General features: G+C 46.1%; 2 protein-coding genes across 7 annotated transcripts in view; one reads left to right on the top strand and one right to left on the bottom strand.

Annotated features, from left to right (window-relative positions):
- The window catches only part of TLR2 (toll like receptor 2), a 274,882-nt gene that overhangs the window by 185,591 nt on the left and 73,415 nt on the right, over window positions 1–15,876 (bottom strand). The window contains exon 1 of one of the 5 annotated variants that reach the window (XR_012516975.1): window positions 1,650–9,446. The exons of the other annotated variants lie outside the window; for them this stretch is intronic. The gene's annotated coding sequence lies outside the window, so the exon portion shown is untranslated. Of the gene's footprint in view, window positions 1–1,649; window positions 9,447–15,876 lie in introns of those variants that run through there. 5 annotated transcript variants of the gene reach the window in all.
- RNF175 (ring finger protein 175) overlaps window positions 9,556–15,876 on the top strand; it is a 50,706-nt gene continuing 44,385 nt past the window's right edge. For both annotated transcript variants that reach the window (XM_039479136.2, XM_074396805.1), the window contains exon 1: window positions 9,556–10,086. In XM_039479136.2, coding sequence (XP_039335070.1) covers window positions 10,021–10,086 — 66 coding nt within the window. In that variant the 5' untranslated portion in view covers window positions 9,556–10,020. The remainder of the gene's footprint in view (window positions 10,087–15,876) is intronic.

Raw genomic sequence — 15,876 nt, forward strand, 5'->3', positions numbered from 1 at the left:
ACAGGTAGAACAGAGCAGACCCAGACCTCGTCTTTTGCACTGCTTGCCTTCTCCCAGCCATATCTTGGCATCTCTAAGTGATGGCAAAAGTATATCCCATTTTGAGTAAGAAGTTGTGGCCGGGCGCGGTGGCTCAAGCCTGTAATCCCAGCACTTTGGGAGGCCGAGGCAGGTGGATCACAAGGTCGAGAGATCGAGACCAACCTGGTCAACATGGTGAAACCCCGTCTCTACTAAAAATACAAAAAATTAGCTGGGCATGGTGGCACGTGCCTATAATCCCAGCTACTCAGGAGGCTGAGGCAGGAGAATTGCCTGAACCCGGGAGGCGGAGGTTGCGGTGAGCCGAGATTGCGCCATTGCACTCCAGCCGGGGTAACAAGAGCAAAACTCCGTCTCAAAAAAAAAAAAAAGAAAAAAAAAAGAAATTGTAAAATAAGTAGATGCTTGTAATAAATTATAAAATATGAGTATTATAAAGTAAGAATATACTCATATATAATAGTATTTAAGGTATATACACTCATTCTGCACTGCATGGAATTAAGAGCGCATCTTAAAACAATTTTTATAGGTTTTGGGGGAATAGGTAGTATTTGACTACACCAGTAAATTCTTTTTTTTTTTTTTTTGAGACGGAGTTTCACTCTTGTTGCCCAGGCTGGAGTGCAATGGCGCAATCTCGGCTCACCGCAACCTCCGCCTCCTGGGTTCAGGCAATTCTCCTGCCTCAGTCTCCTGAGTAGCTGGGATTGCAGGCACGCGCCACCATGCCCAGCTAATTTTTTTGTATTTTTAGTAGAGACGGGGTTTCACCATACTGACCAGGATGGTCTCGATCTCTTGACCTTGTGATCCACCCACCTCGGCCTCCTAAAGTGCTGGAATTACAGGCTTGAGCCAGCGCGCCCAGCTATCAGTAAATTCTTTAGTGGTGATTTGCGAGATGATGATGCACCCAGCACCCAAGCAGTATACTGTGAACTCAATTTGTATCTTTTTATCCCTCAACACCTTCCCACCCTCTCCCCCTGAATCCCCAAAGTCCATCATATCATTCTTATGCCTTTTCATCCTCATAGCTTGGCTCCCACTTATGAGTGAGAAAATACAATGTCTGGTTTTCCATTCCTGAGTTACTTCACTTAGAATAATAGTATCCAATCCCATCCAAGTTGCTGCGAATGCCACTGATTCATTTCCTCTTTATAACTGACTAGTATTCCATTGTGTATGTATATACCACAGTTTCTTTATCCACTCATTGATTGATGCTGGTTTGGCCTGGCTTCCTATTTTTGCAATTGTGAATTGAAAAACACATTTTACACCTCTTTTCATATTTAAAGTCTGTATCCTGTGCCAAGTTCTCAATGGGCCTGTAATGGGTAGATAAGGAAAGGCTGTGCCTCCACTGACACCGCCCCTCCTCCTCTTTCTGGAGGAAACTCTGCAGGTGATGAGCTAAGGAAAACCACCTGTTCTCACTCTCCCTGAATAAACCAGTGAGGGTCTGGGGGCAGGATCACCCAGTCTATTTGGCTCCAGACCAGGCATTTACTAGCTGTAGCAGTGCAATGAAACATGATTCCAAGAGGGTCTCTGCTCTCCATGGGTTTGCGGTGGGTGGCTGACAGAGACACACTTACCAGCACCTTGAAGACAAAGCAGTCCGGAACAGAGGCAGATGCCAAAAGTTTTGGGAGCAAAGGGCTGAGAGATGTATTGCCACTGGGTTCTGGGAAAGCCTGGGGAGGGAACCGAGGATGTGTGGGACTTTGGCAGATTTAAATGAGGAAAAGAAAGGGCTTTACAAGCAGAGGGGATGGCCCAGAAGTCCTTCTTCATCCTTATTTGTAAAATAATAATAACCTACCTGGTACTGAGTGGAAGGTCCTAATCATGAGTTGTCCCGGTTCTTGCTGCATTCAACAAAGAATTTAACAGCACCCACGGGCAAGCACTGAAAGCCTACATTTACTGAAGTGGAAGGCAATAGAAGCCAAAGTACACTCCACAGAACGGAAGCAGCCCCAGCAAGTGGCTCAAGAGTCCCGGTAGCAAAGTCTTCTGGGTTTTCAGTACCCTCTGGAGGTCTCTCATTGGTTACACCACACGTAAAGGAAGGGCCGCCTCACCGCCAATTAGAGGCCAAAGTGAATTGGCCTGCAGCCAATCCACGGCTGCTATGATTGGCGCCCTATGCAAATGAAGGTCCTAGAATGGACCACTCATAGGGCAGAGTGCAGGTTTTGTCTGTGGTCAATCAGAGGCTGGCATGAATTGGTGCCTTATGCAAATGAAGGTCCTAGAATGGACCAATAGTAGGCCAGAGCACAGGTTCTTCCTTTTAATTCAGTTCCAGGAAGTTTGCCTGAATCAGCCTTAGGTTCCCTGACTTCAGACCGTATTCTCCCACCTCAACAGTGTTGTTTTAGGATTAAATATATGCAAAGCACCTGGCACTATTCAGGAGTGTAAAATGTTTTAGCTCTCTTCATGGGTAGGAAGCAGAGTAAGAAGTCAGGCCAGAAGTACACACTGGAGGGCAAAAATAACTGTGTGCTCTTCAAGAGAAAATAAGAATAATAGTATTTTTCTTTCACCAGAATGTGACTTTTGGGGACAGAGGTGCACATGATCTTGCACCTCTGGCAATTAACCAGAAGAATAGGAATTATGAGAGTAAGTCCTTCGTCTTACCCAGAAATGAAAAACACAGGACATGGTATCAGGGCAGGGTTTCCTGGGAGCACATCCAGTGAAGCAATGAGCCTCCCAATACAACCTAGGGATTAGGGCACTGGAACAGCAGTGGTTGCTGCTATACATTCTTAGATAAAGCAGTTCATCTCTTTTGACTTAAATGTCTTCATCTGTAACCCTGGATGGTGATACCTACAATTGGGAGTCCTTTTGAGAATTAAATGATATCAGACATACATCACACTTAGCCAGTGCCTTGGCACACTGTTGGTGTTTGATAAATATTAACTCTTTTTATAGCTAGGACAGTGGAGATTAGCTTGCCTGGGATGGGCTGTCTGGCTTCTAACTTAGTAATGAAGAAAACTTCTTAGAGGAGGCACTGGGGAAAGGAAGACAAGGAGAGGAGAGGAGAAGGAGCCCCATCAAGGATTTAAATGTGGTTTTCCCTCCTGCTGAGAGGGCCCCTGCACTCAATAAACTGGAATGACCCTAGCTGAACTTCCAGGCTTGAAAGTATAGTTGTTTTTTAAAAGGAGTTCTTCTTTTTCAAGATCAATTGTTCAACAGAACTGAAAAGCTTGCTCTCGGAAGAGGCTCAATCCTAAAACCTGCAGGGTAAACCATTAAAAGAAAGAATGTGCCATTACTCAATAGGGAGCAGGGAGCACCCTGCAAACACTGTCTGACTGCTGCGACTCTGCTGCCTCTTCTACTCAAAATTAACCAGAAATCTGAGAACCTGAGAGCTGAGTCCCAGCTAACATTATTTAAATGAACTGCCTGTTACAGGAACCTTAAACCACATGTCATTTGGTTGTGGGGCTTCCCTGGGCCAAGAGACATTAATTCTGATGGTTCCCAGTTTACAAATGAATTGTGTTCCAAACATGCATTTGGAAGGTTGTGGTCTGAAAGGCAGAATGCACTTTCTCATAGAAGCAATTTATAAACAGCAATTAGGGCTACAAGCCAGCTCACAAAAAGCCATGTAACCATAATTTAGATAAACACCATACACTTTAGCCCAAAAGAGTGGAAATCAATAATGTTACAATACTAATAATTAAAGGATGAGACAGAGTATATTTCATTTGTCTTGAGTACTAGTGCTTAAGCAAAAACAGATTTAATTAAAGGAAAATGAAAATGTCTATCCAGTTAGGCAGAGGGGCCAGGGAAAACTGGGACTGTAAGTCAGGAACCCTGACAGTTGGGAATCAGATCAACTTGGAGGATTTCTGCCAGTTCTAAGGGGCTAGGTCTGCACGTGAAGAACACCCTAGTACCCAGAAAGGAGTCTGGGGAGGGGGTGGAATGGAAGGTTAGGACTGAAGTTAGCCTGGTCATTCTTAATGCAGCTATTTCATCAGCCAAGGTGGGATCTAACTTCAGCATCCCTCCCCTCTTGGGTGATTATTCCTATTTATGACAAATCCACCCCAGCCCCAAGAATCACTGGAGTCCACAAAATTCAGTGTCTTTTTCATACTGATTTCTGAGATCAGACAAGCTCTTGGATATTCACACAGCCTAGATGGATTTTGACCTTCCTGCCCTTCCCCCATTTAGATGAACCTACTCTTGCTATCCCCTTCACAGAGGAGAAGTTCTGCCAGTTGCTTGGACTCACCCTCTGCCATCCTACTCCACATGTAACCAGCACTGCATCTGGCTGAAGACGTTCTAAATTATTTATTTTAGCTTAATGCTGGGGATCAAATGCACATTTTGTCTGTCAACATTAGAAAGGCATGAGAATATCTGTGTAAGGTATATGAAAAAAGACGAGAAAAGACGAAAGGAGTAAATTCAAAAAGGAAGCTACTTGAAAAATATCATTTGTAAAACAATACAAGGGAATTCTGCAAGATCTAACCATTAGGTGGCACCACTGGCCCAGGCTGGTTGGGTGGCTCCAAGAAAATGGAGGAAAAGGGGAAAATTGCTGAGTGGTCTACAGGTAGGAAGGCTGAAAAGAACCACAGCAGAACAAGAAACTAAACATATGCAAGCATTCCTGTAAAGTATGCATTCTGAATTAATCCACATATTTATAAATTAATCCACATATTCATAAATTTAACCATTCCCTTACGATTATTTTTAAAGTCTCATAATTTTATGTCTACAAGTTTATTTATATCCCTCACCCATTTCTATTGATCTATGCTTTTTAAAATTTAATTTCTAGCAGTTCTACTTATTCTGAGTACTAGTCCTTTGTCAATGAGACATATACAAATATACTCTGGTTCATGGCTTGCCTCTTTTTAATGACAAGTTTCTGTGGTACAGAAATTTTTTGTTATAATAGAGTCTAACATTTTTTCTTTGCAATTTGTTCTTTGTGTGTCTTGTTTCTTATCTTTCCTTATATTGAGATCATAAAAACATTCTTTTAGATCATCTTAAACTTTTGCTTTCCAACCATCAGTTTTGTGTTGGTATGGTATAATTTTTGTTTCTTATGGATAAACCAGTTACTAAATAATCATTTTTTTTTCTGCTGATTTGCCACTCCTTTCGTAAAACTAGTCTTCCATAAATGGAGGCGCCCATTTGGAGTCTTTCTATTCAATTCCTTGAGTCTGTTGGTTGATTCCTGCACTAAATATCACAATCAACTGACTAGTGATTCTTGACCCCACTTTATTTCTCAAACGCATTTACCATATTAGCTAATTTCTTCCACTGCATCATTACAACCACTTCAGGACTCTAGACTGCAGGACATGAGGGAGGATGCACAGACTACAGCTAAAATGCCGAAGAGATTACTGTCAAGCAGCAGGATATAGCTCATCTATTTCAGGACCAAGACAGAGTCAACCACCAACCATTGGATTTGGAAAACAAAATTTCAAATTAATTAACCTTGGTTCACTGAACTACTCCAGAAAACACTGCCTAACTTACTAGGAAATGAGATCTTCGTTCTGAATATCTGCAGTTTGATCATTGAAGAAACCAGGTATAAAAGGACAGATCAGAGCAAAGCCATCATTACTGGTGGGGGAGAAATGCACTTTTTGAGTTTTATTCTGATATGATTACTAAGCTGAAGCTAGAAGGAAGATGATACCTTTATGCATTCATGGGTCTCCAGTGAAGTATATAGGTCTTTTTGGTGCCAACCAAGCAGAAGAGTTTCAAATCAGGGACCTAAAACTTATATAATAATAGCAGGTTGGAATTTTCTAGAAAGGGAACATCCATTTCCATCTGGACCATTTTCATTTTATTATTTTGCTGCCTTGAAAGAATCCAGATGAATGTGAAAATATCCTAGGTTGGAGAGAAAAAAATGGCTTTTGCCACATGAAGGCAGGCCACGAGATAGGTAGATATGTAACAAATGTCCAAATGAACCCACTATTTTTGTCTCCGAAAATCTGCTGTTCTTTCAATATCCCCATTCTCAGCAACAGCAGCACTGTCTGCCCAAATGCTACACTGCCCAAGCTGCATGCTTGGGCACCATCCTTGGAGATCAGTCAAGTGTTGTACTGGACCGATCATAGAAAGTCAACACCCAGACAAAAGTATGCCAAATTGCAGGGTTTATTGTGCCGGTGACCACGAAGGACTCGCGTCTCTCCAACCCATGGCATCGAAAGGAGGGTTCCAATGCTTTTTATACCCAAAAAGCCACCTTGGGAGTGGGGGTGAAGAGCAGGGATGGGGCTTCAGACATTCCGAGGTCTAGTGGATTCTGTAACTCATCTCCTGGGTGGAGACGGGGGATCCGGACATTCCGAGGGCTCGGAGACTTTTGTCATTCCGTTTAAGTGGTTTACAGAAGTCAAGATAAACATTAGTTTATAAATTATCTGGGTAGGGTGGAATTCACAGACCTGAGTTACTTATTACAAGTCGCAGGAGCCAGGATGGAATTAGATGGGGATGCTTATTCTGGTTATTACCGGTAAGCAAAAGGCTAGCAACTCTGGCAGTTACTGATAAGTGGCATTCTGCAAAGTAAATTAGCAGCTGTATTTACAGAGGCCAAGGCCCGCAGTTATTGTGAGGAGAATGGGGCAGCCTCATTTTAAAAATCAGCTTTTTCTTTTACAAAATGGTGTTTCTAATGTTCTAACTTTAGGCTGGCTATGTTACAAAGTACAGTAGATTCTACTACCTAGATCTCCCATCCCCAAAACCATCTCTCCATCTCCCCTCCACTCCGTCCCTGCACACACTCACTCTCACCACCAAGGCCATTGTCATCTTTAGAGCTGAAACTGCAGCAATAGCTTTCTGACTGGTCATTCTATCTTGAGTTATAGTCATAGCCCTCCTCCCCATTCTGGAAGCCAAAAGGCAAGTCTGGTAATGTCATTTTCTGGCTTAAAACTCGGTAATGGCTTCCCATTCTCCTGAGGCTACAGTCCAAACTGATGATTTACATGGATCTGAGGGATTCAGTCCTTGCTGACCTTCATAACTACTTCCCTGAGAGGCTAAGAACCCGGACCGTGAAGTCAGTTTTCTTTGGGTTCAAATTCCCACTGCCTCACCTACTAGCTTCAAAACTTGAACAAACTTCTGGACCTCTCTGTGCTTCGGTGCTTTCCTGTGTAAAATGGAAACAGCCACAATGCCCACCTCACAGTGTTGTCAGGAAGACTGAATGAACTAACACAGGTAGAGTGCTCAGGACAGCCCCTGGCACATGCTAAGTGTTATATGTAAATTTTCAGTGCTGCAAAGAAAAGTCAGCACTGAGACAAAGGATCTTTCAGCAAGGCAATCTTTACTTCCTGCAGAAAGAGTACCCTTGCCAGCAGTCTTGCTACAAGAGTAAACGAAAAAAGGAAAAGCAGACGTATTTATCCCTTAAGCATTTGGGGTCATCTTCAGTGCTGTGTCTGATCTTTGTTGGTCGGAGCCAGACCTCACAGTCTAAAACTGAACCCAATTGGCTAATAACTTAAAACTTTCTTGAATACGTAAAGGCAATGGAGAACAAAAGGAAAAGAGGAAATCCAAATAAGGAAGGGATAGGAAGTTGCTTGCCAAAGGAGTTAGAAATGTAATAGCATAAATATCTTGGTTAAAGTATAAGGACATAGAACGTACTATCTGCCTGTGCACATGCCTAACAGCTACATAGGAAAGAGCTTAACAAAGAGTTATCAACAAAAAGCAAGACAGCTTTGAAGAAAGTGTTTAAAACAAGCTATTATTTCTAACGCTTATGATTTATTATGTAACAAGAAAGGAAACTTTGAAGAGGAACTTTTCTACTTCCCACAGTAAGCATTCTATCAGTGTTAACCATGATTTTTATTTCTTTAATTAATCATGCCTTCTCCAGCTTCTGGGCCCTTGTTTCCCAAGTTCTCTCCATCTCAGACACTCTTTCCAACACACTCTGATCATGCTACAAGGTAGTCTTCTGATGTAGGCAACAGCCGCAGCAGCACCTGAAAACTTGTTCAAAGGACAAATGCTCAGGCCCCATCCTAGACCTACTATACTAGAAACTCTAGGGCTCAGCCCCAGCAATCTGAAGATTTTTGTTTTGTTTTGTTTTTTCATAGAGTCTTGCTCTGTTGCACAGGCTGGAGTGCAGTGGTTGCATCACAGCTCACTGCAGCCTGGACCTCCCGGGCTCCAGAGATCCTCCCACCTCAACCTCCTGAGTAGCTGGGACTACAGGACTGCAGGTGTACCACACTGAGCTCTTTTTTTTTTTTTTTTTTTTTTTTTTGAGATGGAGTCTAACTTTGTTGCTCAGGCTGGAGTGCAGTGGCACGAAATTGGCTCACTGCAACTTCCACCTTCCGGGTTTAAGCGATTCTCCTGCCTCAGCCTCCCGAGTAGCTGAGATTACAGGTGCCCATAACCATGCCCAGCTAATTTTGTATTTTTAGTAGAGACGGGGTTTCACTGTATTATTGGCCAGGCTGGTCTCGAACTCCTGACCTCGTGATCTACCTGCCTCGGCCTCCCAAAGTGCTGGAATTACAAGCATGAGCCACCGCGACGTCCCCATTTTTGTATATTTTTTAGAGATGGGGTTTCGTCGCATTGCCTAGGCTGGTCTCAAACTGCTGAGCTCAATAATCCGCCAGCGTCGTCCTCCCCAGGTGCTGTGATTAAAGGTATCAGCCAGTGTGCTTGGCCAGCAAACTGAGTTTTAACAAACTCAGCAGTCTTCCATGGGATTCTGATGCCCAGCTAAGGCTGGAAAACCAAGCCACCATCCTTGATAAATTGTACTCAGATGCTTGTTTGTCTCTACCCAGTGATGGTTTCATCCATTTTAGTTGGTTCATCTCTTTTGTAGGTGTTGAAAACTACGAGCCATCACGAACTGGAATGGAGTAAGCCATATTTCGTAGGACACATGATCTAATTCTGTGCTCCTCTTTGCTGTTTCCCTAAATCGACAACCACGTATTTCTAAAAGCTTGCCTAAACGTTCCAACTTGTTCTCACTCTTGAAGCCAGGCTTAGGCCTAAGCTCTAAAGCGGGAGGGGAACCCCTGGAGGTAGCGGGGCAAAGGCAAGATGCTTGCGTCCCAGGGGCCCTGCATGGCCTGGAGCGGCATAGGGGCCTCGAGGGTCTGCACTCGCCCCAGACTGGAGTTTCCCTCCTTCGCCATCTTTGGAGGAAGCACAAATAACTGAGCAAAGAAGGGGCAGTGAGCCCAGGGAATGGAAGTAGACTACGGGTGTCATGGAGGCTCAGGGTCTCAGCATCTGTACAGCCACCAAACTCCTGCCTCCTTATAAACACCGCTGAGTGAGGGCTGAGGAAACCCTCCTCCTCCTCCCTCATGCCTCCTCTCTCTCTCTCTCTGCCCCCTCACAGTCCTCCCCATTCTCCCCTCCCCGCCACCCCATCCCCGCCATTTCTCACTCCTCTGCTCCCCTCTCTCTCTCCCCACGTCTGAGCCCTCCTCCAATTCTGCCGCCTGGTAACAAAACCGCTGGTTCCCGACGCACGCACCGGGCAGGGCTCAGGACGCTTTATTGGCGGCGGCGGCTGGCTGGCTGAATGGCTTCCCTACAGAGAGGCCTGCGGCCCTGAAGGAGCCGGGGGCGCTGGCGGCCGGGACCTCCGGGCCGCTGCCCGGAGGAGACCGGCCCGAGTGCAGGGGACGGCGGCGGGCGCGCCGGGAGGTTCCCAGCTCCCGCCCAGCACAGCCCGGGAGGGGCAGCCGCTGCGCCACCGCCGCAGGCCCCGCTCCCACCCGCCGCCCATCCCCCGGCTCCCGCGGCCCCGCGGCGCCCCCTTCTGCGGACTCCGCGGGACCCTTCCTGGCCGGCACTGTGCGCGGGAGAAGGCGTCGCGGTGCAGGCATGGCCGCAGGGGCGGCCGCGCGGAAGGCGGCGCCGGTGCTGGAGGCGCCCCCGCAGCAAGAGCAGGTACCGGGGGCGCGGGGGCGCGGGGGCGCCCGGCCGGGGTCCCCGAGCTCACGCTGGGGCCGGGCAGGCTGCACAGACTGGTCTCCAAGATCCCCGGCCCCACCAGGGAGAACCGGCCCTGGAAAGACGTGGGGACGGATGACCTTCTGGAAGATGCCACCTTGAGGGGTGCCAGCCCCTCCTCCAGCCCCTCCTCCACTCCCTTCCTCCCGTTTCTGTCCCTCCCGGCTACCTTCCTTTCTTTCTTCCGATCCTCTGCTTTCGCTCCATCCCTCTCTTCGAATCCTCGAACTTTCTCTTCCTGGCTCACCCCTTCCACTCCCGCCCTCCTTGGTGACCGCCTGTGTGCCCTCCTCCCTCCTCGGCAGAAGCCACCAGAGCCCAGGGTCTAGGTCGTGGGCAGCGAGGGAGGGGTGTGCTCCAGGCTCTTGGCTAGACCGCCCTGGCTCTCAAACTCCAGCATCATCAGAATCACTCGGAGGCCGGGTTACCACGCAGACTGCTTGCTGAGCTGTGCCCCAGGGTTTCTGGTTCAGGACGTCTAGAAGGGGCCTGATCATTAGCTTGTCTAACTGGCGCCTGGCGCTCAGCCTAGTCCATTTCCGCTCCTGCTGACGTCGATTGCAAACCCAAACTTAATTTATTCCATTCTTAGGCTACATCAAGGTACCAGGAGGGTCTGGGGTTGGGGAGGGTAGGTCTTACCTGGAGGAGCATGAATCTCATTCATAAAGCCAGGACAAAAGTAACTCTTCAGAGCAAAAACAACTCTTAACAACAAAGATCACTCACATAGCAGGTAGGAAGAGATTATTGTCCCAAAGTAAGTTCAGGCGAAGAGCTGTAGGATTTCTGAGAAGGGCTTGCTCCTGACTGCTTGCTCCCCAATTCTCCTCCAACCCGTGAGGGCGTGGCGTTCGAGCTGGGTGTTGGGGAATGGACAGGATCTGACTGCAGGGACCAGCGAATTCTAGATGGAGGCAACAGCACTATCAAAGGGCTTGGAGATTTTTTTTTTTAATGTTGAGATGGATGGCCATGGGAAAAGGCAACGAGAGGGGACTGTCCACTCTGTCTGGCAGAAACCTAGGGATCAGGAATGCTTATAGCAAAAAATAAGGGTGGGCTAGGCTGTGGAGGGGCTTGTGTACCGCAAAATGGGAAACTTTTAACGACACTCAATGACTTTCTGCTGGTTCAAACCCAGATTATCCAAAGGGGGGTTCTGAATTGATCAATGCGTGCCAGCAGGGTCAGAGAACCTAGCACTGGTGAATTTGCTGATGTTTGCTCTTCCTTAAGGCTGTCATCACTGTCTGGTTTGCTGCCCTCAGGAGGTTCTGCCTCTCTGTTAAGGCTGCCCTAGGAGGGACTCACAGCTTTTCCCTTAATCCCCTCGCGACAAGATAGCGTGGTTCAGGGTCCAGCAGCCAAGGCATCACCTGGGAGCCTGTTAAAAATGCAGAGTCTCAGTTCCCACGCCAGACCCACTGAATCGTAATCTGCATTTTAACCAGACCCCAGGGTGATTCATTTGCACATCAAAGTTCAAGAAGGCTGGTTTCTTGACTTTGCTAGAGCTAGGGATAAGAAAGGAAAAGTAGAGATAGTAACCAGCCTGTATCTGATAGCATCCCTTTAGTTTGAACCTCACCCTCTTTTATTTTCCTTCACCACCCTTATAGTTACCTGAAGTATGTGTGTGTGTGTGTGTATTTGATTGCCTAAGAACCTCCTTCAGGCACAAAAGCTCCAGCAGAGCAGCCAGGTGGTCTGCCTTGCTTGCTCTTGTATTTCCAGGACCTAGAACAGTCTCAGCAAATGGCAAGAGCTCAATAAATATCTACTGAATGAATAAATGAACAGTAACATACAATCTCATGCTGTGGGACCCAAACTCCAGCGACAAACACCATCTCCCTATTCCCCATCCTCCACCTGCCCAGCTACAACCCCTAGAGTCTTTTGAGTCTGCTACTGGTTGGGCATGTTTGAAACTCCTTAAAATTGGAGTGTAAGAGAGCAGAGAGTATGGGTTTAGGAGTTCCCTCTTCTGCTTGTCTAAGGTTTGCTTTCCAGGCTCTGATTTCTCCTGAGAGCTGAGAGAACCCACCACTTCCCCCAAAACTGCTCCCTCCTTGGGGTAAACCATGCACAGCCCCTCCTCTCCATCCACAGTCATGCAGCCTTGCCTTGTGACATTCCTCACCAATGAATACACCCCTCCAAACTAACATTCCTATCTGGCACTCACATGTGGCCCAGGAACATCAGTAGTTTCGGAGTTCATTGTTACGGTTTTCCCACTTGTTGTAGACAGATTTTTCTAACAGGTGGCTATTGTAAGGGAAGAGTTGAAAGTGGGGAAATCAGTTTGGAGGCCCCAGTTCACGGGAGAGATGATGAGAGCCAATTCCACAAGGGATGGCAGTCTCCAAATACAATGAGCGTGCCATGTGCCAGACATGGGGATTCAGTGGGGGGATGAGACCAGCCCTGGCCCCCTACAGATTCAGGTAAGTAAGTGAGTCATCACCAATGCAGTCTGGTAACAATGTTCAAGGTCAGTAGATATCCTGGGAGGGGCCTCACTGAAAGGGTGTCCTGGGGTAAGTGGGACCCAAGGGTGGGCAGCAATGAGGCAACCCAGCTTGGAGGCTGAAAGGAGCAGAGGGCATGCAGGGGCAGTAGAGAGAGAGGGGAGGCTGAAATGGGATACAAGGCCTTGTGAGCCATGTTGGATTTCGGGCAGGAAGAAAATAATAGGATCAGTCTACCTTTAATGGGAGCACTCTTAGTGTTTGAAGGCGGAAGAGAGTAAAGGCAAGGGCTTCAGAGGCGGGGGACACCCTGCATGCTGGCCTCTGTCTCATCCTCCCCTTGCCACCCTATCTAAAGGGTGACAACCATTCCCTGATGCTGGTTATTCTTTATCACACATTCTATTTTCTTCATAGAATTCACTTCATTAGGCAGTTGTTTTGTTTGCTTGTTTATTGTGCGTCATTTCCTCTGGAACACACGGCCCTATTCATGAGGACAGGCACTTTGTCTGTCTTCCTCACCCATGAATAACGGCTCGTAAGCCAGTGGCTGGCATGGGGGAGGCATCGCTCCATATTTGCTGAATGAATGAAAAAATGAATGGTATAAAAGCCACAGGGGTGGAGAGAAGGGGGCATGTTTGTGAGGCATTTATAGGTAGGGTCAACAGGAGAGTAGTAGGTTAGAGGTACATGGTTGGTTGGGGGCAGGGATGATGCCTCAGGCTTTTCTGCTTTGGGCAATTGGATAGATAGGACAGGATGCTATTGACCGAGACAGGGACAATGAAGTGGGAGCAGCTTGGGGGGAAACAAGTATGTTTACTTTAGGGCAGGTTAATTCACATATCTGAGAGAGAGATTCCTAAGTGGAGCAACGTAGGAGGCATTCAGAAGCATCTGGAGCCCACGCAGATTTAGCTAGCCAAAATGATGGTTCTGACACAGGAAAAAAACAACGTGGCAACTGATCAGACAAGGAAAACGATAAAAGAGAGGGCAGAGGCAAGCTTACTTTTGTACTGTTCTTTTTAGTGACATATGTTCACGCAGAATACACTTAATGTAAAGAACTGTAAGAAAGAAAGAAAATACCCAAGACGCATCACCATTCATGGGGCACTCCTGTTAACATCTTGGGAACCATTCTTCTGGATTTTTTTCTTCCAGATGTCTCTTTATGTAACTATACATTTACATAAATAGGCTCAGATTATACACAACTGTTTTGCAGCATGTTTTTTCTGTTAACAATATGTCATGAAAACATTTTATGTCAGTAAATGTGAATCTGTGTTATTTTATATATCTTATAGATTCCTTTACATAGACATACAAAGATATGGGTCTTTTCATCCATCATGCTGGGTACTTGGTGAGTATTTCATTTTTAAAACAGGTATCTTTCAATCCTTGGAAATTTTCTTCTATAATTTCTTTTAAACTTCCTGCCATCTGTTATCTTCTCTGGTTCTATAACTCCTTTTTTTTTGGATGTGAGGAGATTTCCTGGCCCAATTCTCTCATATTCTTATATTTTCTCTCCTGTTTTCCATCTCTTTGAGGTTTTTTTAAAATTCTTCCTGAGTTCTTCCATTTATCTTCAATTTTTCCATTCGATTTTTTATTTCTGTCTTCTTTTTAATTCCTAAGAGCTTTTCGTTGTTTTTCTATGTTCTTTAAGGCTCAGTGTCATCATGGGTATAGAACCCTTTCCTATCTCAAACATCTTGTGATCTTTGATTGTTCATTTGTCTCACAAAAGCGAGACTCTACAGCACAGTTAAGCCCTTGCTAGCAGGGAAAGCTTGTTGACAAGCAGACCTCAGTGGTGGCCTGGCTGGGCCTTTCCATAGGGAGAACAAGGACTGTTCATAGCTATAGGTCTTTTCTCTTGGCTTAGATTGATTTATTCTGTGTGTAAGGGGCACATCTGGCTGCCAGCCAAGTAAGCAAGCTCATATCTAACATGGCTAGGCCAAGAGCACAAATGGAGGCCCTTGTGCCACATGTCTAAGTATTATCAACTGATCTGCTCTCACAGCCCTGCCTGCAGGTCCACCTGTGGCCCGTGTAGCCACATTCTCCCTAACTGCACTGCTGACTACAGGCTTGAGTGGTAGCAAGGATCTGCTGGGACCTGTACTAGTTTCCTAGGGCTGCCATAACCACAAAAAAATGTATTCTCTCACAGTTCTGGAGGCCAGGAGTTCAAAATCTAGGTGTCAACAGGGTCATCTCCCTCTAGGAGAGACTTCTTACTTGCCCCATCCATCTCTAATGACTCCAGGTGTTCTTGGCTTGCAGCTGCATCACTCCAGTCCCTGTTTCCATCTTCACATGGCATTCTACTCCGCCTTGCTACTCTGTGCCTGTGTCTCTGGATGTCAAATCTTCCTCTTCTTTCTCTTGTAAGGACACTAGTTGTTGGATTTAGGACCTGCCCTAAATTTAGATGGTCTTACCCTGAGGTCCTCAATTACATCTGCAAATACCCTATTTCAAAATAAGATTACATTCTAGGTACCAGGGGTTAGACCTCAGACATGTCTTTTTGGAGGACACAATTCAACCCACTACAGTGCTGAAACCAAGGATGAGAACTGACCCCACTAACAACCAAGGAAGCTGTGGTACTTAGGATCTCCCACCACACACCTCACTTTTTAGACTTGGGATTTCCAAGCAGTTACAAGCTGCTCCCAGACTACCCCACTTCAGTTCACTGGGGAGCCTGGTCAGGCGAGACACCCACTTTAGATGGTTTGGGAAAGCCAAATTTTAAAACTTTATCTCCGATTTCCCAGAACACAGGCTACAGCTAGTGCTCGACTTACGACCACGATTGGTTCCGACAGACCCGTCGTAACACTATTTGGTCGTAAGTTGAGTAGGCTATATGTACAGTACTGTGAAATGATGAATCTCTGGAACCAGCCAGTGCTTGCTACAAATTCTTGACTGTAATCTTCCCCAGCACACTCCTTCAGAGTCTGAAATAGACTTCTCGCCTTCATCTGCACAGTAAAAAGACTTAATAGTGTCCGTTTTTGAATTTGATCTTCCATCCAAATATATAGCAATTTCTCCATTTCGTGGATGGGCCCGCTTCGTTGCTTTGTTATAACTGTTGATCGCATGGGTGCAGAACCTTTCCCAGCTTCACGAATTCTTTCTTTATCTTTCAAAATCGTCGACACAGTCAAGTGTGATAACTTCGTATTACGTGCGATCACAGTCACTTTCT

This window comes from Saimiri boliviensis, chromosome 3 (genome assembly GCF_048565385.1).
Source record: "Saimiri boliviensis isolate mSaiBol1 chromosome 3, mSaiBol1.pri, whole genome shotgun sequence".
NCBI lineage: Eukaryota > Metazoa > Chordata > Mammalia > Primates > Cebidae > Saimiri > Saimiri boliviensis.